Consider the following 17,383-nt stretch of genomic DNA (forward strand, 5'->3'; position numbering starts at 1 on the left):
CTTTGGTTGGGTAGCCATTGGCCAAATGACACCCTTTGTTTTTGCCACACAGCCCCCCCCCGCCCCCTCCCCCCCCCCCATACACACACACATTGCCAACTATGAGGGGCAAACTCGGGGGGTCACTCATCTTATGTAACCCTATCACGTGAGTTCAACAGAGGGATATTTTTAATTTCTAAAATTTACAGAATTTAACTTACATAAGGAAGTATTTAAAATGATTTTAGAAAAAATTACAGATTTGTATAGAAGAAGGGTACATTTTATTAATGAAAAATATACGGATAAGGCATTTTACAAATAAGCCTTGAACGCACGTGATATAGAGAGTTTATCCATAGTGACCTCCCCGAGGGGACAAATTGACCTTCGCCTATGTCGACACGTAACATAGTGATCTTTTCGAGAGCATCGGATGCTAGGAACCAACTTAGATGGTGGGTGAGCGGCCGCATGTGCTACTACTGCTCTGCACCGATCGGCACCCTCGATGATGCCCTCAACCGACCATCGTGCAAACACCTCCCCATCGACCCCACACACACACGACCTTCTATGAGGGACCAACCGCTTGTGGCCTACGCTGACAAGGGACGAGTGGAGGTGGGGTGAAGCCCGCCGCTACTCTCCCATAGACCAACAAGTTTCCAATTTCAAACTATGCAAGGCCGAGGCCGGAGTCGAGAGTCGAGAGAGAGACAGGCCAAGTCAACAAAGAGAGGTCTAAGTCAACAAAAGCTACAATGCTTTTGAGTGCAAAGACGTACAAGCAAGCATCAATCTCTCTCTCTCTCTCACACCGCTAATATCTTTGAACAACATCCGTCCATGGGTTTGAAGGGCTTTGGGTTTTTGCACTCTCATGCATGGCACCTTCTCCCTTCGTCGCCTTCCTCTCCTGTGCCCTCTTCTTCCTCGCCTCCATCTCCCTCCTCTTCGCCATGGGTTTGCTCGATTCTCGCCGCTTCCTCCCACATCATCTTCAGCTTCACAGCCCCAGGTATCATCTCCTAGCTTCTGCCTTGCATTTGCTATTTACTTGCATGGAATTGTACGCTTCGATTCGGAACATGCAAGTTGGATGCTCTTTGAATTGATGTTTCTGCGGTTGTTAGTAATGGATTTTCATGCGCTCTTACTTGTTGATTTCAATGCTTAGTTTGTCTTTCGTGCCAGGCAGTCGAGGAGACATGGCTTTGGAGTCATCGGAAATACTACCGACCAGGTGAGTTCGGTTTCAGTCCTTAACTAGCATCTACACGAGTAACCCTCTTCACAACCCAGATCATCAACCGAAACCAACTCGCACTGCACAAGCAACCGGAATATGACATCCGCCCCACGCAAATTTGTCGAGCGTCCTTTGGTTTCTTCTACACGTGATGCTCATTGATCTTAAGGGTCCTCTCGGGACGATTCATTCAAGCCAGAGACACCTGTTTTGCAGAGGGTACCCAGGAAACCTGTTGAAGGCTTCCTTGAGATTCCTCAATCTAGCGACGATTTCAATGGCTCCAATGTCGTGAAGTCTCTTCCGAACGTCCTGATACTGACTCCGCTCAAGCAAGCGGCCGGCCATTTGGAACGGTACTTCAACCTTATAGACACGCTCACCTTTCCAAGCAGTCAAATCTCTCTTGGATTTCTTGTGTCTGACAGCAGTGATGGGACGTACAATTTAGTAAAGGAACACTGTCTGTCAAGTATGCAAAATCTAGAAAAGGGTGGGAGGTATAGAAGAACCACTTTGATCAAACAAAATTTCGATTCTACTCTGGGACGATCGTGGGGAGAAATTCATTCTCTGAGAAATCAACAGAGTCGTCGCAGTGTTCTAGCAAAAAGCAGAAACTATCTATTGATATCTACTTTACGGCCAGAGCATGACTGGGTGCTATGGATCGATTCAGATGTTTCTTTTTTCCCTCCCACATTGATTGAGGATCTTCTCAGCTTTACTGGGCCTGAGAAGCATATTATAGCACCAAACAACTTTTGGAAATCCAATGATGGAAAGGAATACCCTTATGATCGCAACAACTGGCAAGAGACCCCAGCATCTCGGAAATTTCTGAAAGAAACAGAGGAAGTTGTTTTGTTCGAGGGATATTCTAACTACAAGACTGGAAGACTAATTCTAGGAGACCTACGAGGGACTAGTGAAAACATAGTGAAGCTTGATGGTGTTGGAGGCACAGTATTACTCATTCGGGCAAGACTTCATAGGGAGGGCCTGGTCTTCTTGCCAGTTCCATTTGAAAAAGCTATAGAAACAGAGGCTCTGGCCAAGCTTGCTCTTGCCATGGGGTATCAACCATGGGGGCTTCCCAATTACATAACTTTTCACTAAACGCCAAGTCTTTTGCCTCTCTTAAAATTTGTGGCCTATCAAGAGGTTAGACAGCAGATGGCTATTTCAAAAATACACAGTGAAGGAATTGTCCTTAACCTGCTCATGAATGTGCCGTTGAAATGGTTTAAGCCAGCCTGGCTTCTAGAAAGGAACTGGTATTGTCTTTTCCAATGACCAAACTTAGAAAAGCTGGAAAATCATCTGCGCTTTATGTTTTGACTGAAAGGGATGTTTGTCAGCATAGTTCATAGCTAACTCAATTTTTCTACAAAGCAATATGTGTTGCATTTGAATCAAAAGGTCACTACCTCTCTATAATAGATATCAATGTTCCTATGACTAGGGACTCTCAAATGGAGTGTAAGGTTCATCACAGTCCTTTAATATCGGTTTCTTTGCCTTATCTGTGCAATTAAGGTTATTTGGCCTCCATGTAATTCAATGACCATTGATATTGAAGGCTTTTTATGTGAATAATCTGCATTGCATTCGGTATGTTAATGTAAATGAATCATGTATTTTGTCTGTCCATTGCATCGTCAAATAGGTGGCAAGGTAAGGACCCTTATTTAAAATATAATTGTAACATAGTAGTACAAAAATGTACCTAATTTTTATAACCTGGGCATTTAATAATCCAATAGTCCCCCAAAAAAGAAAAGAAATCCCAATAGTCATTAGAGCTCTGGACATGTAGCCCGTATTTTCAATAGCTCTGTAATCTTTCAGGAGTAAACTTTTGGCAAGACAGTTTATGGCTTAATGTCTGCGTAGAGTACATTTCACAGTTTTATGTAATACAGTAGGTGAGTATCGGAGATTTGAACTGATCTATGGAGCTCAACCAAACACTTTGCACTTCAGGAGAGATTTAAAAAAAAAGCTGTAAAACTACTTCAGTGGTTCTATCAGCCCTTGTGGCCAATTTGGAATTGAGGGAGAGGGATTTGAAGGGGCACGAATCTGCACACTGCCCTACCATGGAGCAGCGTATAAATATTGCAGGTACTTTCCTTCCTTTCAGCAGTGGCATCATAGCAGGTTAAACAAAAAGCATTATCAATTGCAGCTTGAATAAAATATACTTGCTTCCCTAGGGCCTAGGGCTAAGCCATGCAAGGCCTTCAGTACAGGGCTGGCTGCACTTCAGCCAGGTGGTCAAATTGAGTGTGCATCCTGGTCTGGGATATACGCCCCTGGTCACCTCTTGTTTAACGTGTGAATGTCACAAAAATAGGGCAGCACACACCTTACTATCAAAGAGAGAGATTTTCTACCCACACCCAAATACATGCGCATGCATGTAGAAAATATCCAAGACTTGGATCTGGAATGTCATGGCAAATTAGGCAACCCAAGATATATTATTCATGCTCTACTTGATGTGGACTGGCGACAAACAAAATACCTTACACTTGAAGGCAACCTAATGCTGTCCTACCTACACGGCTATCCAAGCCATTCGGGTTGTCCAATACACCCCCCTAGAGTCAGTCCTAACCACTACATGTTCATGTATAACCTATGCAAAACTATGTATAGTCTAGGCTACTAACCAATGACATTGACCAATAGCGTTTATAGACGAGTAACCCACCCCTCAATTTTCTATTGAGCATTCTCCCTCTCGCTGAAAACGTTTTCACTCATCGACTCAATTAGTACAAATCAAATTAACTATTGTCAACAGTTACACACATGAAATACATGGAAAAGGTCTTGCAGGTTATTGTCTATAATGTGATTGTATGAGACTTGTCCCTCATAATATTCATCACACAGACTAGATTATTATGAGACAATAGAAGAATTATTGTTTAGAAGATAAGCTAGCAATGTTCATCAAATGACAATTCATCATGCTAGTTATCATTTGACATTGCGTGTGCTTCTTTAGTGCACGACCTTGCTTCTTTAGTGTACTCTTCAAAGTGCACCATCTCCCATGTCATTGATTACAATGTGAGTGTATGAAACTCGTCCCTCATAATAGTCATAGTAGAGATGAGATTATTATGACACATCAGAGTAGTTATTATCGGTCATCGTATGACAATTCATCATGCCAATTATCGTTTGACATTGCAATAGCTTGCACTACTTGCTTCTTGAGTGTAGTCTTATTCAAATCATATAATGCATCAAGGGTCCTTTTTGTTATACCATACTAGTGTCCTTTCTAGCTCTTATTCCACCTAGTTGCTTGAATGTTGCAATTTTGTAACAACTTGTATATCGAAGATAAGTTAAGCCTCACCATCAAAAGTCTCCTAACATTCGTTTTGTCATGATCCTCTACTGGGAATCTAGTTTGGCTAAACAATATCCTCTCTCATATGAGTTTTCGTGGGTTTTCACACTCTCCTCATGTGTAAACTAGCTTTTGCTCTCAAAGAATCCCTTGCTAAAAAATGTGATGACGTTGAACCAAGTTTTTCATCCCAAATATGTAAGTACATGTGAGTAACAAAATCACTTCCTATTAGGCGTAGTTTGCACACACCATGGCGGTGGGGAAGCATCATATCTATACACTATAGACCAAAGAAGGAATATAAAACAAACTCATATAGATATCTAGATGGACTATACCCCATAAGGGATATAAAACAATCAATATGGTGTTGGGGAAGCATCATATATATACACTATAGACCAAAGAAGGAGTATAAAACAATCATATATAGATGTCTAGATGGACTATACCCCATAAGGATTGCTTATGAGCAAATGACAGCGTCAATGGAAGAAGAAACCAATTTTTACTCCTTTGCAAATGCTGGGTGAACATTAAAATGCATATTGGAAGCACAGTGCTTTGCCACTTGAGACTCATGCATGTATATGTGTCAAGTTGGCCAACTACCATGTCTATATTTCATGAGAGTGAAATTATTGATTGCGAATATTTTTGCTTTAGGTGTTGAATGTACTATGCTAGTACTTCTACTACATAGGATTTCTCTAACCTTGTAAATGTTGTATAGAAAACAATCCAACTAGCTATGTATGTAGCTTTTCATTAATTGTTGGGATTTTGTTTTTGGTTCCTTGAATTCTTTCATGTTGATTTACATTAGTATTTATATCAAGTTGCATTTTGAATTGGTGGATATCTTAAGAACAACCAAGTTCTAATTTTGTTGAGAATGAAAGCTAGAACTTGGGTTTTTTGAAATTTGAATTTTGAGAGAGCGTTAGAGTTTGAACTTATGGCACTAAATCTATTTCAATTAATCGGTTATGTTGTCATGATTTCTTGTCAAAATCAAATCACCTATGTATAGTAGGGAAAATTCCATTTTCGCTCACTTGCAATCCAAATAGAGAACAAGGTATGCATTTTTTGTTGAAAACTTTTACTCGTAAAATATGGCTATATCCTTGTGTACCACCTTCTTTGTTCTTATATTGGCTAGTAAGGCTCTTTACTAGTCTACAAATCAAATGATGCAAGCTTCATATACTTGTGGTAGATTCAAGTATACTACTTTGCCCTCATGTAGAAAGGCATTGTTAACATATAATTTCAGATGGGCATTGTAGCCATATATTATTTGCAATGGCAATAAAGAATCCAATTGATATCATTTTAGCAATTTGTATGTACGTTTCAACATAAATTTTAAACATACACTGTGCATGTGGTTCCAAGCTGTGAGTTTGTCTATTGCCCCATGTTCCGTATAAATGTCTTTGTACATGGTTGTTGCTTGTGGTCTTTTCCAAGGTATCGAGGGGTTTATCACTTGCATTGTTATGTGGGCTCATGGTGGTAGATATGTTTATTATGTAGCATAGAACCTTGAGTTTGTTTGAGAGGAGTTGTGAACTTAGTTTGAGGGAGGTCTTGCAAGTGGTAGGATGCGATACTTGGGATCAAAGATGTTTGTTTCCATGGGGTTTTAAGGGTTAGATGGAGTTTTTAGGGTTTAGAAGTTGAGTATAGAATGAGTGGAGTTAAGAAAGGGAGAGAATGGAAAGTTTGTCTCCTACACCATCATAAGTGGGTTTGGGTTTGAAGCCTAACCTAAGAGTTTTTAGGGTGCAAGGAGTAGATTTGGGTTATTAGAATAGGTATTAAGGTAGGAAAAGGCTTAGTGCTGGAAAATAGGGAGAAGAATATGAGAACTAGGTTGTAAAAGAGTAAGACAAGTTGTGAAAGTGTGGAGTTGCAAGGGGAATGAGTGGAAAGAGGGAGAGATTCAAAAAAGAGGGGGAGAGTAGAAGAAGAATAAGGAGAGTTACAAGGGAGTGGGAGATTGCAAGATGAGAGCATGCTAATGCATAATTGAGAGTGCAAGGAAGCATGGATTCTTTGGAAGGATGCACAAGAACACCAAGGGTGACTCGAACACAATGTCCTAAAGAATGTGGGCTTCATTCCATTCTTGAGTATTTATCCACAAGCTTGACATGCTTTCTCTGAGCATTTAGCAACGATTGCACTCATGGACATCTTTAATCAAAAGTTGGAAATGCACCTAGATGATGTCCTTAGATTGGTTTGCAATATCCTTTGCTTACCATGATGCTTAAGCTAGAATGCTCTCATTATTTCATGCGGAGATATGCCATACTCAAACAAACACTTGCAATTGTGATCTGATGCTCCTTTGATTGCACTTTGGACTAGTGCACACATAGGGCTAACAACTCTCCTTTGGTCTAATTTCATTACCTAGCCTTGAGTCATGGTTATGTTGCTATCTTTTTCACCTAGGTTGTATGGTAGAGATGTCATTGGATCTTGAACTGCTTTGTTTTGGCTTTGGATACCAGCCCTTAGTGCCTTGGCTACTCATAATTTATGACCTATGTACACAAACCTAAATCAACCATTCTCCCAAATGGACATACATAATGGCCTCCACATGCATTGACTCTGTGACAAAGCCGCCTTGTAGTTTGGGAATCTATCTTCTCGTTCAAGTGAGACTTGTAGGATTAGTGCTAGTATTTGACTAAATGTGGCACTATCCTTTAATATTGGATCAAGTCTATTGCTTATATTCTTGGCATGTTTCCCATGAGCTCGTATGAGTGCATCTTGTTATATACTATTCTACATTTGAGTACTTTCCAATTCTTGTCTTAGTCAATCTTTGCATCTAATACAAGTTTATCTATGAACATCTCATCTATTTCAAATTGTCTTGTCTTCCACTGGTTCTTTGATTTCTTTTGTGATTTGATTTAGTTGTGATTTATTTAAGAAACTCTAGAACTTTAGACTCTCTTGTTTGTAGTTGTTGTACAAGCCTCTTTGGGTACCTTAAATTTTCAAGCATGATAATCCTATGATGTGACCTAGTTACCTTGTCATAGAAACCATAGCAACACCTATGTTTGAGATATGCTTTTATGGTACCTCATTGATTATATTTTTATTACCATTTTCAATTGTTGAGATGGCCTTAAGGCTATGGAATATTCCCCTTGATTCTCTCACTTGGTGTGGAGTACCCCTCTTGGGATTTTACTCAAAAGAAATTTAGGTTTTCACCATTGGGTGTGGATTACTCCCCAATCATTTTTCGGGAGCATTGCCCTACTAGGGGTAGGCTATAGCAACGAGAAAGATGCTCTTTTAGGGCACGTCTAAAGAAGATTTGCTAAGGGCATTTACACACAGTGGGTGCTCAAGATGCAATAATTGCATTTGAACTGTGGTGGGCGGGCAATCTTGCCCGTACATGAGCCTTGGGCGTGCCCACTGGCGGGCAAGTGTGTAGCTGAACTTTTACATTGGAAACCAAACTTTCTAAACAAGATGAATGATATTCAATAGGCCTGCCCTTATAATTTTTCTAAGTATTGAATTATCTCAAAGGTTATATAAAGAATTGAATGGTCACTCCAGTAGGAAAAATTTGTTCCATAGTTTTTGTCTTTATATTTTGTGTTAGTCCAAACGTGATCAATTGTTGATCCATATATGGTTGTTGGTGATTTGATAATTTGTTCCATTTGATATTTATCCATCAGTTGTTGTAGTTGTGTTTCATTTTTTAAAAAGTCAATGTTAAAGTCTCCCAAGATGTATGTTTTGTTGTCAATGTTTATTTTTTCAAATAATGGTAGCAATTTTTTTATTAGAATATTTGTTTTTGTAGTCGGTAATTTGTACGCATTAATGATGTTGATTTTTTGTTTGTCATTTATTTTGAAGATTTTGGGTAAACATTGGTTTCCTTCTTTGTGTATGTAATGTGTTTCTATTAGTTCTATGTTGTTGTTGTAGTATGTAGCTAATCATATTCCTTCATGTTTGTGTATGCAATTGAAACCTTGTAGTTGAACTTCTTTTATGTGTTTGGCGTGTGTTTCTAGCAAGCAGATGATAGTACAAGCCATTAAAGAATTTGCATTGATTATGTCTTGCTTGTGAGGTTTGAAGTATGCAGTGTTGAGTGATTGTAGAACATATGTTCTTTCTTTCTTTTGAGTGAAATTCTGTTGGTCAAAACTCCATAGATTTTCTTGCTTTAGTCTCTCAATTTCTTGTATCAAAGTTTTATCTAATTTAATGTGTTTATTATGTATTTCTTGTAGCAAGAATAGATTTTTTGGATCTCTTATTCTGGATAAAGCTGTGTATACTAATCCATGTGATTTTATGTGTTGCATCGAATGCTAATGAATCCATTGTGAGTCCTTTTGTGATTGGTGTATTGTCCTTGCTGCAGCAGCTGGTTGCACTGGAAATTGTGTTCTTGTAAACTCTCATTGGATTTGTGTTATTAGTGTCCAATCCTTTGGAGTGTTTTCTTCGTGTAGATGTATATTGTTGTTTCTCAATCTTATTCCTATGTTTTTGTTATTAAATTTAATCCATATCACTTGTTTGATATCTTTTGTGTTTGAGTCCATCAATATTCCATCTGCCCCATTAACCAAACCATCTACAACATCCAAGTTTCGTGAACTAATCTCGATTATCATGCCTACCTTTAGTACAAGGTTTCCATGCAAACTTGCAGTTAGCTTGGGATCCTCTGGTATGCGTATTTTTTTGCTGCATGTTTTGTGTCTTCTATGTGTAGATGTTAGGACGTGGGGGTTTCCTTGTAGTAATTGGAATACTTCTTTGCTATGCTTGTCCTTACATTCGTTTGTGTAGAAGAGATGTGGCATTTTCTCCTTGTTGCGGGGTTGTCGCAGATAAAGTTTGTTAAGTACGTCGAGGTCTTCATGTCTTATTTTATTTAAAAGTGTAAGGTACTGCATGTTCTTTTGTCGCATTGGGTGTTGCAGTTCATAGTACTTAAAGTGTTGTCTCCATATTTCATGTGTGAATGAGAATGTATTTGGTTTTTCTGCGAAAATCCAATTGTCTTTTGTCGGGCGGGCTTGACATAAGTCCTCACATAGGATGACATCCACACCTCCAAATGGTTCATCGTGGTTGTGCTTAATTTCTCTCATTCTTAAGTCTGCTGCAATGAATGTGTTTTTCTCTACTAGGGAGATTTCGTCAATGACCACAGTAGTTCAAGTTCCTCATATGCTGTTGTCAACGTTTGTAATTTTTCTGATGTAAGTGGTGTGTATGCAGATGTGATATGAGGTAAATGTAGTGCATAGTGTAATGTGTGTCCTCCAATGTTGAATGCTGCTCTTCGAGTGTATGCTAGCAAAAGAGCTCTTGCCTTTGTGAGTTAACATTATTGAAAGCTTCTGTCTTGCTCAAGTCATAATTGTCCAAATATGTGGCATATTCCATTTTAGAGCAGAATTACTTGAACAAATAAATTACGAATACGTAACAATAATCAATTAAACACTGTTGCTATGACAGCCTGACTATGACTGTGCACACATGTTTGGAAGTCCTGTATCTATCCACATGAACTCAAGGTTGGAATGATTACGCAAGTGCAAATTACACACAACAATACTAGCAATTCAAAAAAAATCTTGTGTTTTCTTAACACAAGAATTATCAGTCACATGAGAACACAAAGGTAAACCTCAATGCCAAAAGAATGAAGATACTTAGTAGACATTCATGACAGATCATACTTTTTTGAAGGGAGGACAAACTGCAAGAATTCTAGCTTAATTCTCTTCTCTGTAGATAGAACAACAGCATATATTTATTACAAATCTCTGTTTTCTGAAGAGTTCAATGTTCAAACATGACATCTTAAGAGAAACTTCAGTCCAAATAGCTTAAACCATGTTCATATCATCATGAAAAGGAAGTCATATCGCCCTCTTTATTACAACAGTAAATAAGTTTGTGTTTGCTTAACACAAGAATTATCAGTAATGAGAGCATAACTCACATGTAGAAAAGGTACACAGGAATTTGAAATGCAAGCATAAAAAATGAATGCGAACTGAGTAAAATGATTCAGACTGATGCATAGATGTCAGAATCTTTCACTCCTACCATGCATTAAAAAGACCCTATGCAGAGCTGTACAGTAGCATGTAACTACAATATATTTTGCACAATGAGAACTGAGAAAATGATTAAGACTGATGCACAGATCCTAGAATCTTTCACTTGTACTGTCCATTAAAAAGACCCTATGTAGAGCTGTATGGTAGCATGTAACTACAACATATTTTGAGTGATGATAAACTGCAAGAATTCTAGCTAAATTCTCTTCTCTATACATAGAAAAACATCATATATTTATTAGAAATCTCTGTTTTTTGAAGCGTACAATGTTCAATCATGACATCGTAAAGACCACTTCACCTCTGGGATCTAAGCTTGCCATGTTGTCATCCCTGCTTACAAACTACTTGGACCTATGCATCAAAGTTCTTATGGACAGGCTCCAAGCTAGTCTATTGTGACTTGGTCTCCATATGGAGCTAGTGCCTTTGTAACATAGATCTAGGAAATATACGTCGTGCTCTTCTTCAAGATGATATATTCTGACAAAAATTAAAAAAGGGCTGCATGTCGTCATAGATAACATTGCTGATTATATATATTCTTCAAGATGATATGTATACCTCGTGCTCTTCTTCAAGATGATATATTCTGACAAAAAATTCAAAGAGGGTTGCATGTCGTCATAGAACAAATTGAGAACTTTATTGATTGACTCCATGCCTATTACATTGCTGATAGTATGTCATGGCAACTTGGTGCATGACCATGAACTCTTAAATACATTTTTGTAGCAACAGATTATGCTACTAAGTGGGTAAAATCTAAAAGCCTTGAAAGATAATGCAACCTAATCATATAACAATTTCCCTTTAAAAACATAATTTGCAAATATGGATGTCCGATTGAGTTTGTCAAACATCAGGGAACTCATTTCATGAATGAAGTCTGTGAGAGTTGATGGCTTAATGCCTGAAACTATTTGATGTATGTAATGAACTTAATCAAACTGATTGTTTTACAACTGAAAACACAAGCTCATGAACTGGGAAGTAACTGAGACAACAAATGACTCAATAACTCTCACAAAAGAACACTTAAAACTCCTATCAAACTGAGCTCATCCCTACGAGGATTGTTGCTCCTAACAACAATCAGAAAAAAATCATGATCATAAAGATGATCCACCTCAACAAGCATTGACATCTCCTTTTTGTTTTCTTATTCCACTGATAGTGCCTTGTCCTTGGTCATCTTCAATGGCTCGTCTCATTGTTTTATGTAGCATAATTTCTCCAAGTATCCCTCTTTCCCACAGTAATTGCATCTTCTAGTTTCACGTGCAGTCTTCTTCTTCTTGTCAGTTGTTGCAATATACGATCTGTAGTATTTTGCTTTTCTTCACTCATCAGCATCCCTACATAGTTGAGAAAATCCACGTCATCATCAAGATGTAGTATACAAACTATCTCTCCATATTGCTCCATGGGGTAGAATTCTCAATAAGACCACCTTCTTGGCTTCGTCCTCAACCCGTGCTCCAAGATAACTAAGCTAGCTGAGGAGTGCTTGCATGCGATTTAGAAATGAATATTGTAGAGCACTTGGTTCAATCCATATCAAAATATGTTCTTCACAATTTCACAACCGGTTAGCAAGATAAGCAGTTCAGAAAGTGCCTTGCCGAATTTCCCCATGACACTATTGTCTCTGTCATAGATTTTGTCAAAAATTACTCATTTCAAGAACAAGAGGAGATACAAAGTGCTCAAGTAGGGAGTCATAAAAAATGACAACAAAATCATGCAAACGACAAAACCACTCCTTTTTCGGGGAAAAAACAAAAAAAGTATCCTTTTTCCAAACTATGGAGACGAAATACACAATTTTATGTCAAACATCTTTTTAAAATAGCTACTTTTATGGAAAAAACATTACTTGCATCTTACTCTAAAACCTAAAAACGTCCAATATTATGAATTGGTAAAAATGTTCTAACCTATAATTTGGAAAACATGACAAATTACATGATGGATGTGGTGTTGTTATTAAGCGATCTCTATTTAGGAACCAATTAAGGTTTCCTCAAGGAGATAACAAGGATAACCATGATGCTGTAACATGGCTCACAACCAACCTCTCCAGAGGGCACAATCAACATACAGTAAACAAAGCCTCAAAAAATAGTGTAGTGCACAGAGTGTTCCATGAAGTGAAAGTGAATGAAGTGCAAAGGAGAAGTAGACACAATTTTAAGACTATAAAAAGAACTCATAGTTTGTACAACATATGATGCTTTTCAAACAATCACCTCCTCAAAACAAGAAAATTTATTATTTTTGCAGTGTGTACATCCAATGTGCATCATAGGGATGATGACAATTGTGAGGACATTGCAACTATGAACAGATGGGAGGCAGTTCAAGTTTTCCCTCTACGTGAAGATGGAGTGAAAAAAAATGGAGAGACAAACATGACTTACCAAAGTTTGGGGAGTGTTTTGAAGACCTCACTGACTGTCTAGAAGAGGGGATAACTTTGCAATTGTTGCTATCTCTTGGGAGAATAAGAAAGATGACCCATACTTTGTGTTGCAGTGTACCAAACCGAAACACAAGGTTGAGGAAGTATTTAAGTATCAATCGGGGAACAAGCTATGAGGAGTGGGATGTAATTGTTGGAGCTATCTGGTAAAAAAATCTCATGTATTTGATTCATCCATCTAAAGATAAAATAAATTTTGCTTTAGATTAGACTTTGATTCTTCATATGAACACCAAAAAGGGTCTCTAGAGTCTACCAGTTCTCAGCTACGATTTCTTTCACATCAAGATGACGAAAGTAATCAGGTCCTAGAGCTCTTCCCATGAAGCCTATTTATTTCTCGTCTTTCTGCTGCCAGAGAGATATCTTGTAAGCATCATGAGAACATTCTTTTGGCTTCTTTTCTATGCCAACCACTACACGCCACAATCCTTTTTGCATGAAAAGCAAACGTGTGGCCAATTGCCGTGATACAAAATTTTTTATATTGAAGATTACTAGAGTAGCTCCATGATTATCCTTCTTGAATGGATCCATGCTCACAGTCTCTGCGGGTTGAGAAGAACTTTGAAGCAAGCTTCTGCAAGTATGTGTAGGGAGGTTCTTTGATCACATTGTTTACTCCCTTGTCACTTCATGATTTTGGTATCTGAGCACCACCAAAGTGTAGAAGAACGAGACATGCATGTACCACACGAAGATAAAGTAATGATAACTTGGCTCTGATACCATTGATGGATTAATGCCTCAAATTATTTGATGCATGTAATGAACCTAATCAAACTAATTGTTTCAAAAATGAAAACACAAGCTCATGAATTGAGAAGTATCTGAGACAAAAAATGACTCAATAACTCTCACAAAAGAACACTTCAAACTTCTATCAAATGGAGCTCATCCCTACAAGACTTGTTGCTCCTAACAACGATATTAAACAGCCACAGAGGCTTACATCTCACTCACCAAAGACCTCTACATGCATATGAACTGCAGCACCACCTGGAGCCTACCGCCTCAAAGGAGCTTGTCCTCCTGCATGGTATTCGGCCAACCAACCTTGCATACACACCAAGAGTTCTCCACCTCCCTGAGCGCATGGGAGTCGACCCTCAAATGGGCTTCTGGAGTATGCAGGGACTAGGGCAACCCTTCTTGACTTCTTACTAACAATGTTATTCCATGCAAATCTATCCACGTGGTCTCCCATGTATGGACCAATCAAACTACTACTTAACACTTCATTTCAACCAATGAGCACTCATATTTTGTGATCACTCTCTAACCTAAGTCACCCGTGAGGATGTCTTGCTAGCACGAGTTGCCACAACATACTATCCTTGGCATAGTGGATAGGTTGAGTCAACCAATAAAACTCTAATTTTTCTACTCACAAAGATGGTGGTCACACATCACAAAGATTGGGATAGCAAATCGCATGCACTATTGGTTTATCACATTGCATACAAAGTAGCCACTACCTTGATGTCTTTTAAAATGCATTTGGTTTGAAAGAAATGGTACGATTGGAATATGTAGTCCCAAGTCTCAAAGTAGCTATAGAATGTCAACTTAGAGAACCAAAACAAATAAGGCTACAATTGCATCAGCTAGCCAAAACGAATGGTCTACACATCTAGGTGGCATGGTAATACTAATTGATACAAAGAAGGAGAAAAGCATGGCATCATCAACATATTGTTTGGAATAATCTTAAGAAAAAGATGTTAGAAGACTTTTCAAAAAGGGCCTCATAAGCAATGGATTAGCAAAATGTATTAAGAATTAAGAACGCCTATAGAGGATCCCATCACCCCCATATGGGGACAAAAAGGTGTATCTCCCTGGGAGTCCCAAAAAGTGCACCTTCCTCTTCCAGTTGGAGGGGCCCTCCACTTCCAAAAAGTTGAAACTCTTTACACTTTTAGTCCTCATCTCTAAAAATCATCTCGCGGGCACACACCGCACCCCCCCTTCCCTCCCAAAAAAAAATTCTTTTTTTTGAAAATGCAAAAAATGTCCCAAAACCCTTCCAAATTTCCCCCAAACCATGCCTATGTACCAAATCACTTTCCAACAAATAAATCCTACTCTTTCTCACCATAATCACCTCCCAACCTCTAAACCATACTCTTTCTCATCGTAATCACTTTTTAACCCCTAAATCCATTTTCTTATCACCATTTTGTCTTGTTGTAATCCTATACTTACTTCCATTGATCCTATCCTACATTTTACTAATCTAATCTTTACATATCTGAGTTTTGGTCCAATAAGCTAAAATTGAATTCCTCTCATGTATCCATTGGAAGATTTCACCAATAAGCCGCAAAACACCTTGCATATTGAAACTGCACCAGAGTACGCTACAACTCGTCAATACTCTTGGCCACAATATATTAGGATGGCACTCTCCATCAGAATGACCTTGAGCTTTGGTAATGGGATTTCATAGGAATCATTTTACCTTGGATCCTGGGAGCCATCCTAATCCATGAGAGTTTGTGGAGAATGGCACTGGTGCCAATCTCCCACATCTGTTTCCTTGGACCCTAGGAGCCACCTTGGGATTGGCAGCAATGCCATGCTAATAGTTCAATTAGTTTGCCACTCTCATTCTATGTATATGTCAGTTTCAAGTAGATTGGCAGCAGTGCCATGCTAACAAGGGAGATGGAAACAGATGTGGGACATTGGCACAATGCTACTATCCGCAAACTCTCATGGATTACAATGTCACTCTCTATCAGAATGGCAGTAGGGCCAATCTTCCACATCTATTTCCTTGGACCCTAGGAGCCACCCTAATCCATGAGAGTTTGTGGAGATTGGCACTCGTGCTATTCTCCATAATCTCAATTAGTTTGCTACTCTTATTCTATGCCTATACAAGTGTCAAGTAGGTTGGTAGCACTACCATTCTAATAGGGAAGATGGAAACATATGTGGGAACATTTATGCATTGATTGTTTGAGACATTGGCACTCCTAACAGGATAGCACTCTCCATCAGGATGGCACTCTATAAGGATGGCACTCTCCATGAGAAGGACCTTCAACTTTGGTAATGGGATGCATATGAATTATTTTACCTTGAACCCTGGGAGCCATCCTACTCCATGATAGTTTGTGGAGAATGGCAGTGGTGCCAATCTCCACAATCTCATGGGTTAGAATGTTACTCTATATCAGAATGGCACTGGTGCCAATCTCATTTGTGCCAATCACAAAGAGAATCAGGGAAGATTTATTGTGGGAAACAAATGTGGGAACAGTTATGCATTAAAATGTTTGAGACATTGGTGCTCCCTACCAGGATAGCACTCTCCATCAGGATGGCACTCTATAAGGATGGCACTCTCCATCAAGAGGACCTTTAACTTTGGTAATGGGATACATAGGAATTATTTTACCTTAGACCCTGGGAGCCATCCTAATCCATCAGAGTTTGTGGAGAATGGCACTGGTGCCAATCTCCACAATCTCATGGGTTAGAATGTCACTCTCTATCAGAATGGTAGTGCCATGTCTATGTCAATGTTGAGTAGATTGGCAGCAGTCCCATGTTGTTAAGGAAGATGGAAATAGATGTAGGACATTTATGCATAACATTTTTGAGACATTGGCACAGTTCCACTCTCCACAAACTCTCATCGATTAGAATGGCACTCTCTCTCAGAATGGCACTCTCCATCAGGATGGCACCTTATAAGGATGTCACTCTCCATTAGAATGACCTTGAACTAGTGCCAATCCCCACAATCTCATGGGTTAGAATGACCTTGACCTGGTGCCAATCTCATTTGTGCCAATCAAAAAGAGAATCAAATCAGTGCCCATTGAAGTATAATTGTAGAGAATCCTTCTTATTTTGTCACTAGTCCAATCATTCTGATGGCACTCTCCATCAGAATGGCACTCTATTAGGATGGCAGTCTCCATCTGAATGACCTTGAGCTTTGGTAATGGAATTCATAGGAATCATTTTACCTTGGACCCTAGGAGCCATCGTAATCCACAATCTCAATTAGTTTGCCAATCTGATTCTATGTCTATGTCAGTGTCAAGTAGATTGACAGCAGTGCCATGCTAACAAGGAAGATGGAAACAGATGTGGGAACATTTATGCATTAA

At 38.9% G+C, this 17,383-nt stretch overlaps 1 protein-coding gene across 1 annotated transcript; it reads left to right on the top strand.

Moving 5' to 3' along the window:
- Positions 1-779: 779 nt before the first annotated feature.
- LOC147897560 (mannan polymerase II complex anp1 subunit-like) lies at positions 780-2,759 on the top strand. The gene is made up of 3 exons (XM_087380574.1): positions 780-1,003; positions 1,180-1,228; positions 1,451-2,759. The coding sequence occupies exons 1-3, from the start codon at positions 870-872 to the stop codon at positions 2,351-2,353; spliced, it is 1,086 nt and encodes a 361-aa protein (XP_087236700.1). The 5' UTR covers positions 780-869; the 3' UTR covers positions 2,354-2,759.
- Positions 2,760-17,383: the final 14,624 nt, after the last annotated feature.

This window comes from Dipteris shenzhenensis, chromosome 10, assembly GCF_047967505.1.
Source record: "Dipteris shenzhenensis isolate YYH24624 ecotype China chromosome 10, Dip_SZ_1.0, whole genome shotgun sequence".
Classification (NCBI taxonomy): domain Eukaryota; kingdom Viridiplantae; phylum Streptophyta; class Polypodiopsida; order Gleicheniales; family Dipteridaceae; genus Dipteris; species Dipteris shenzhenensis.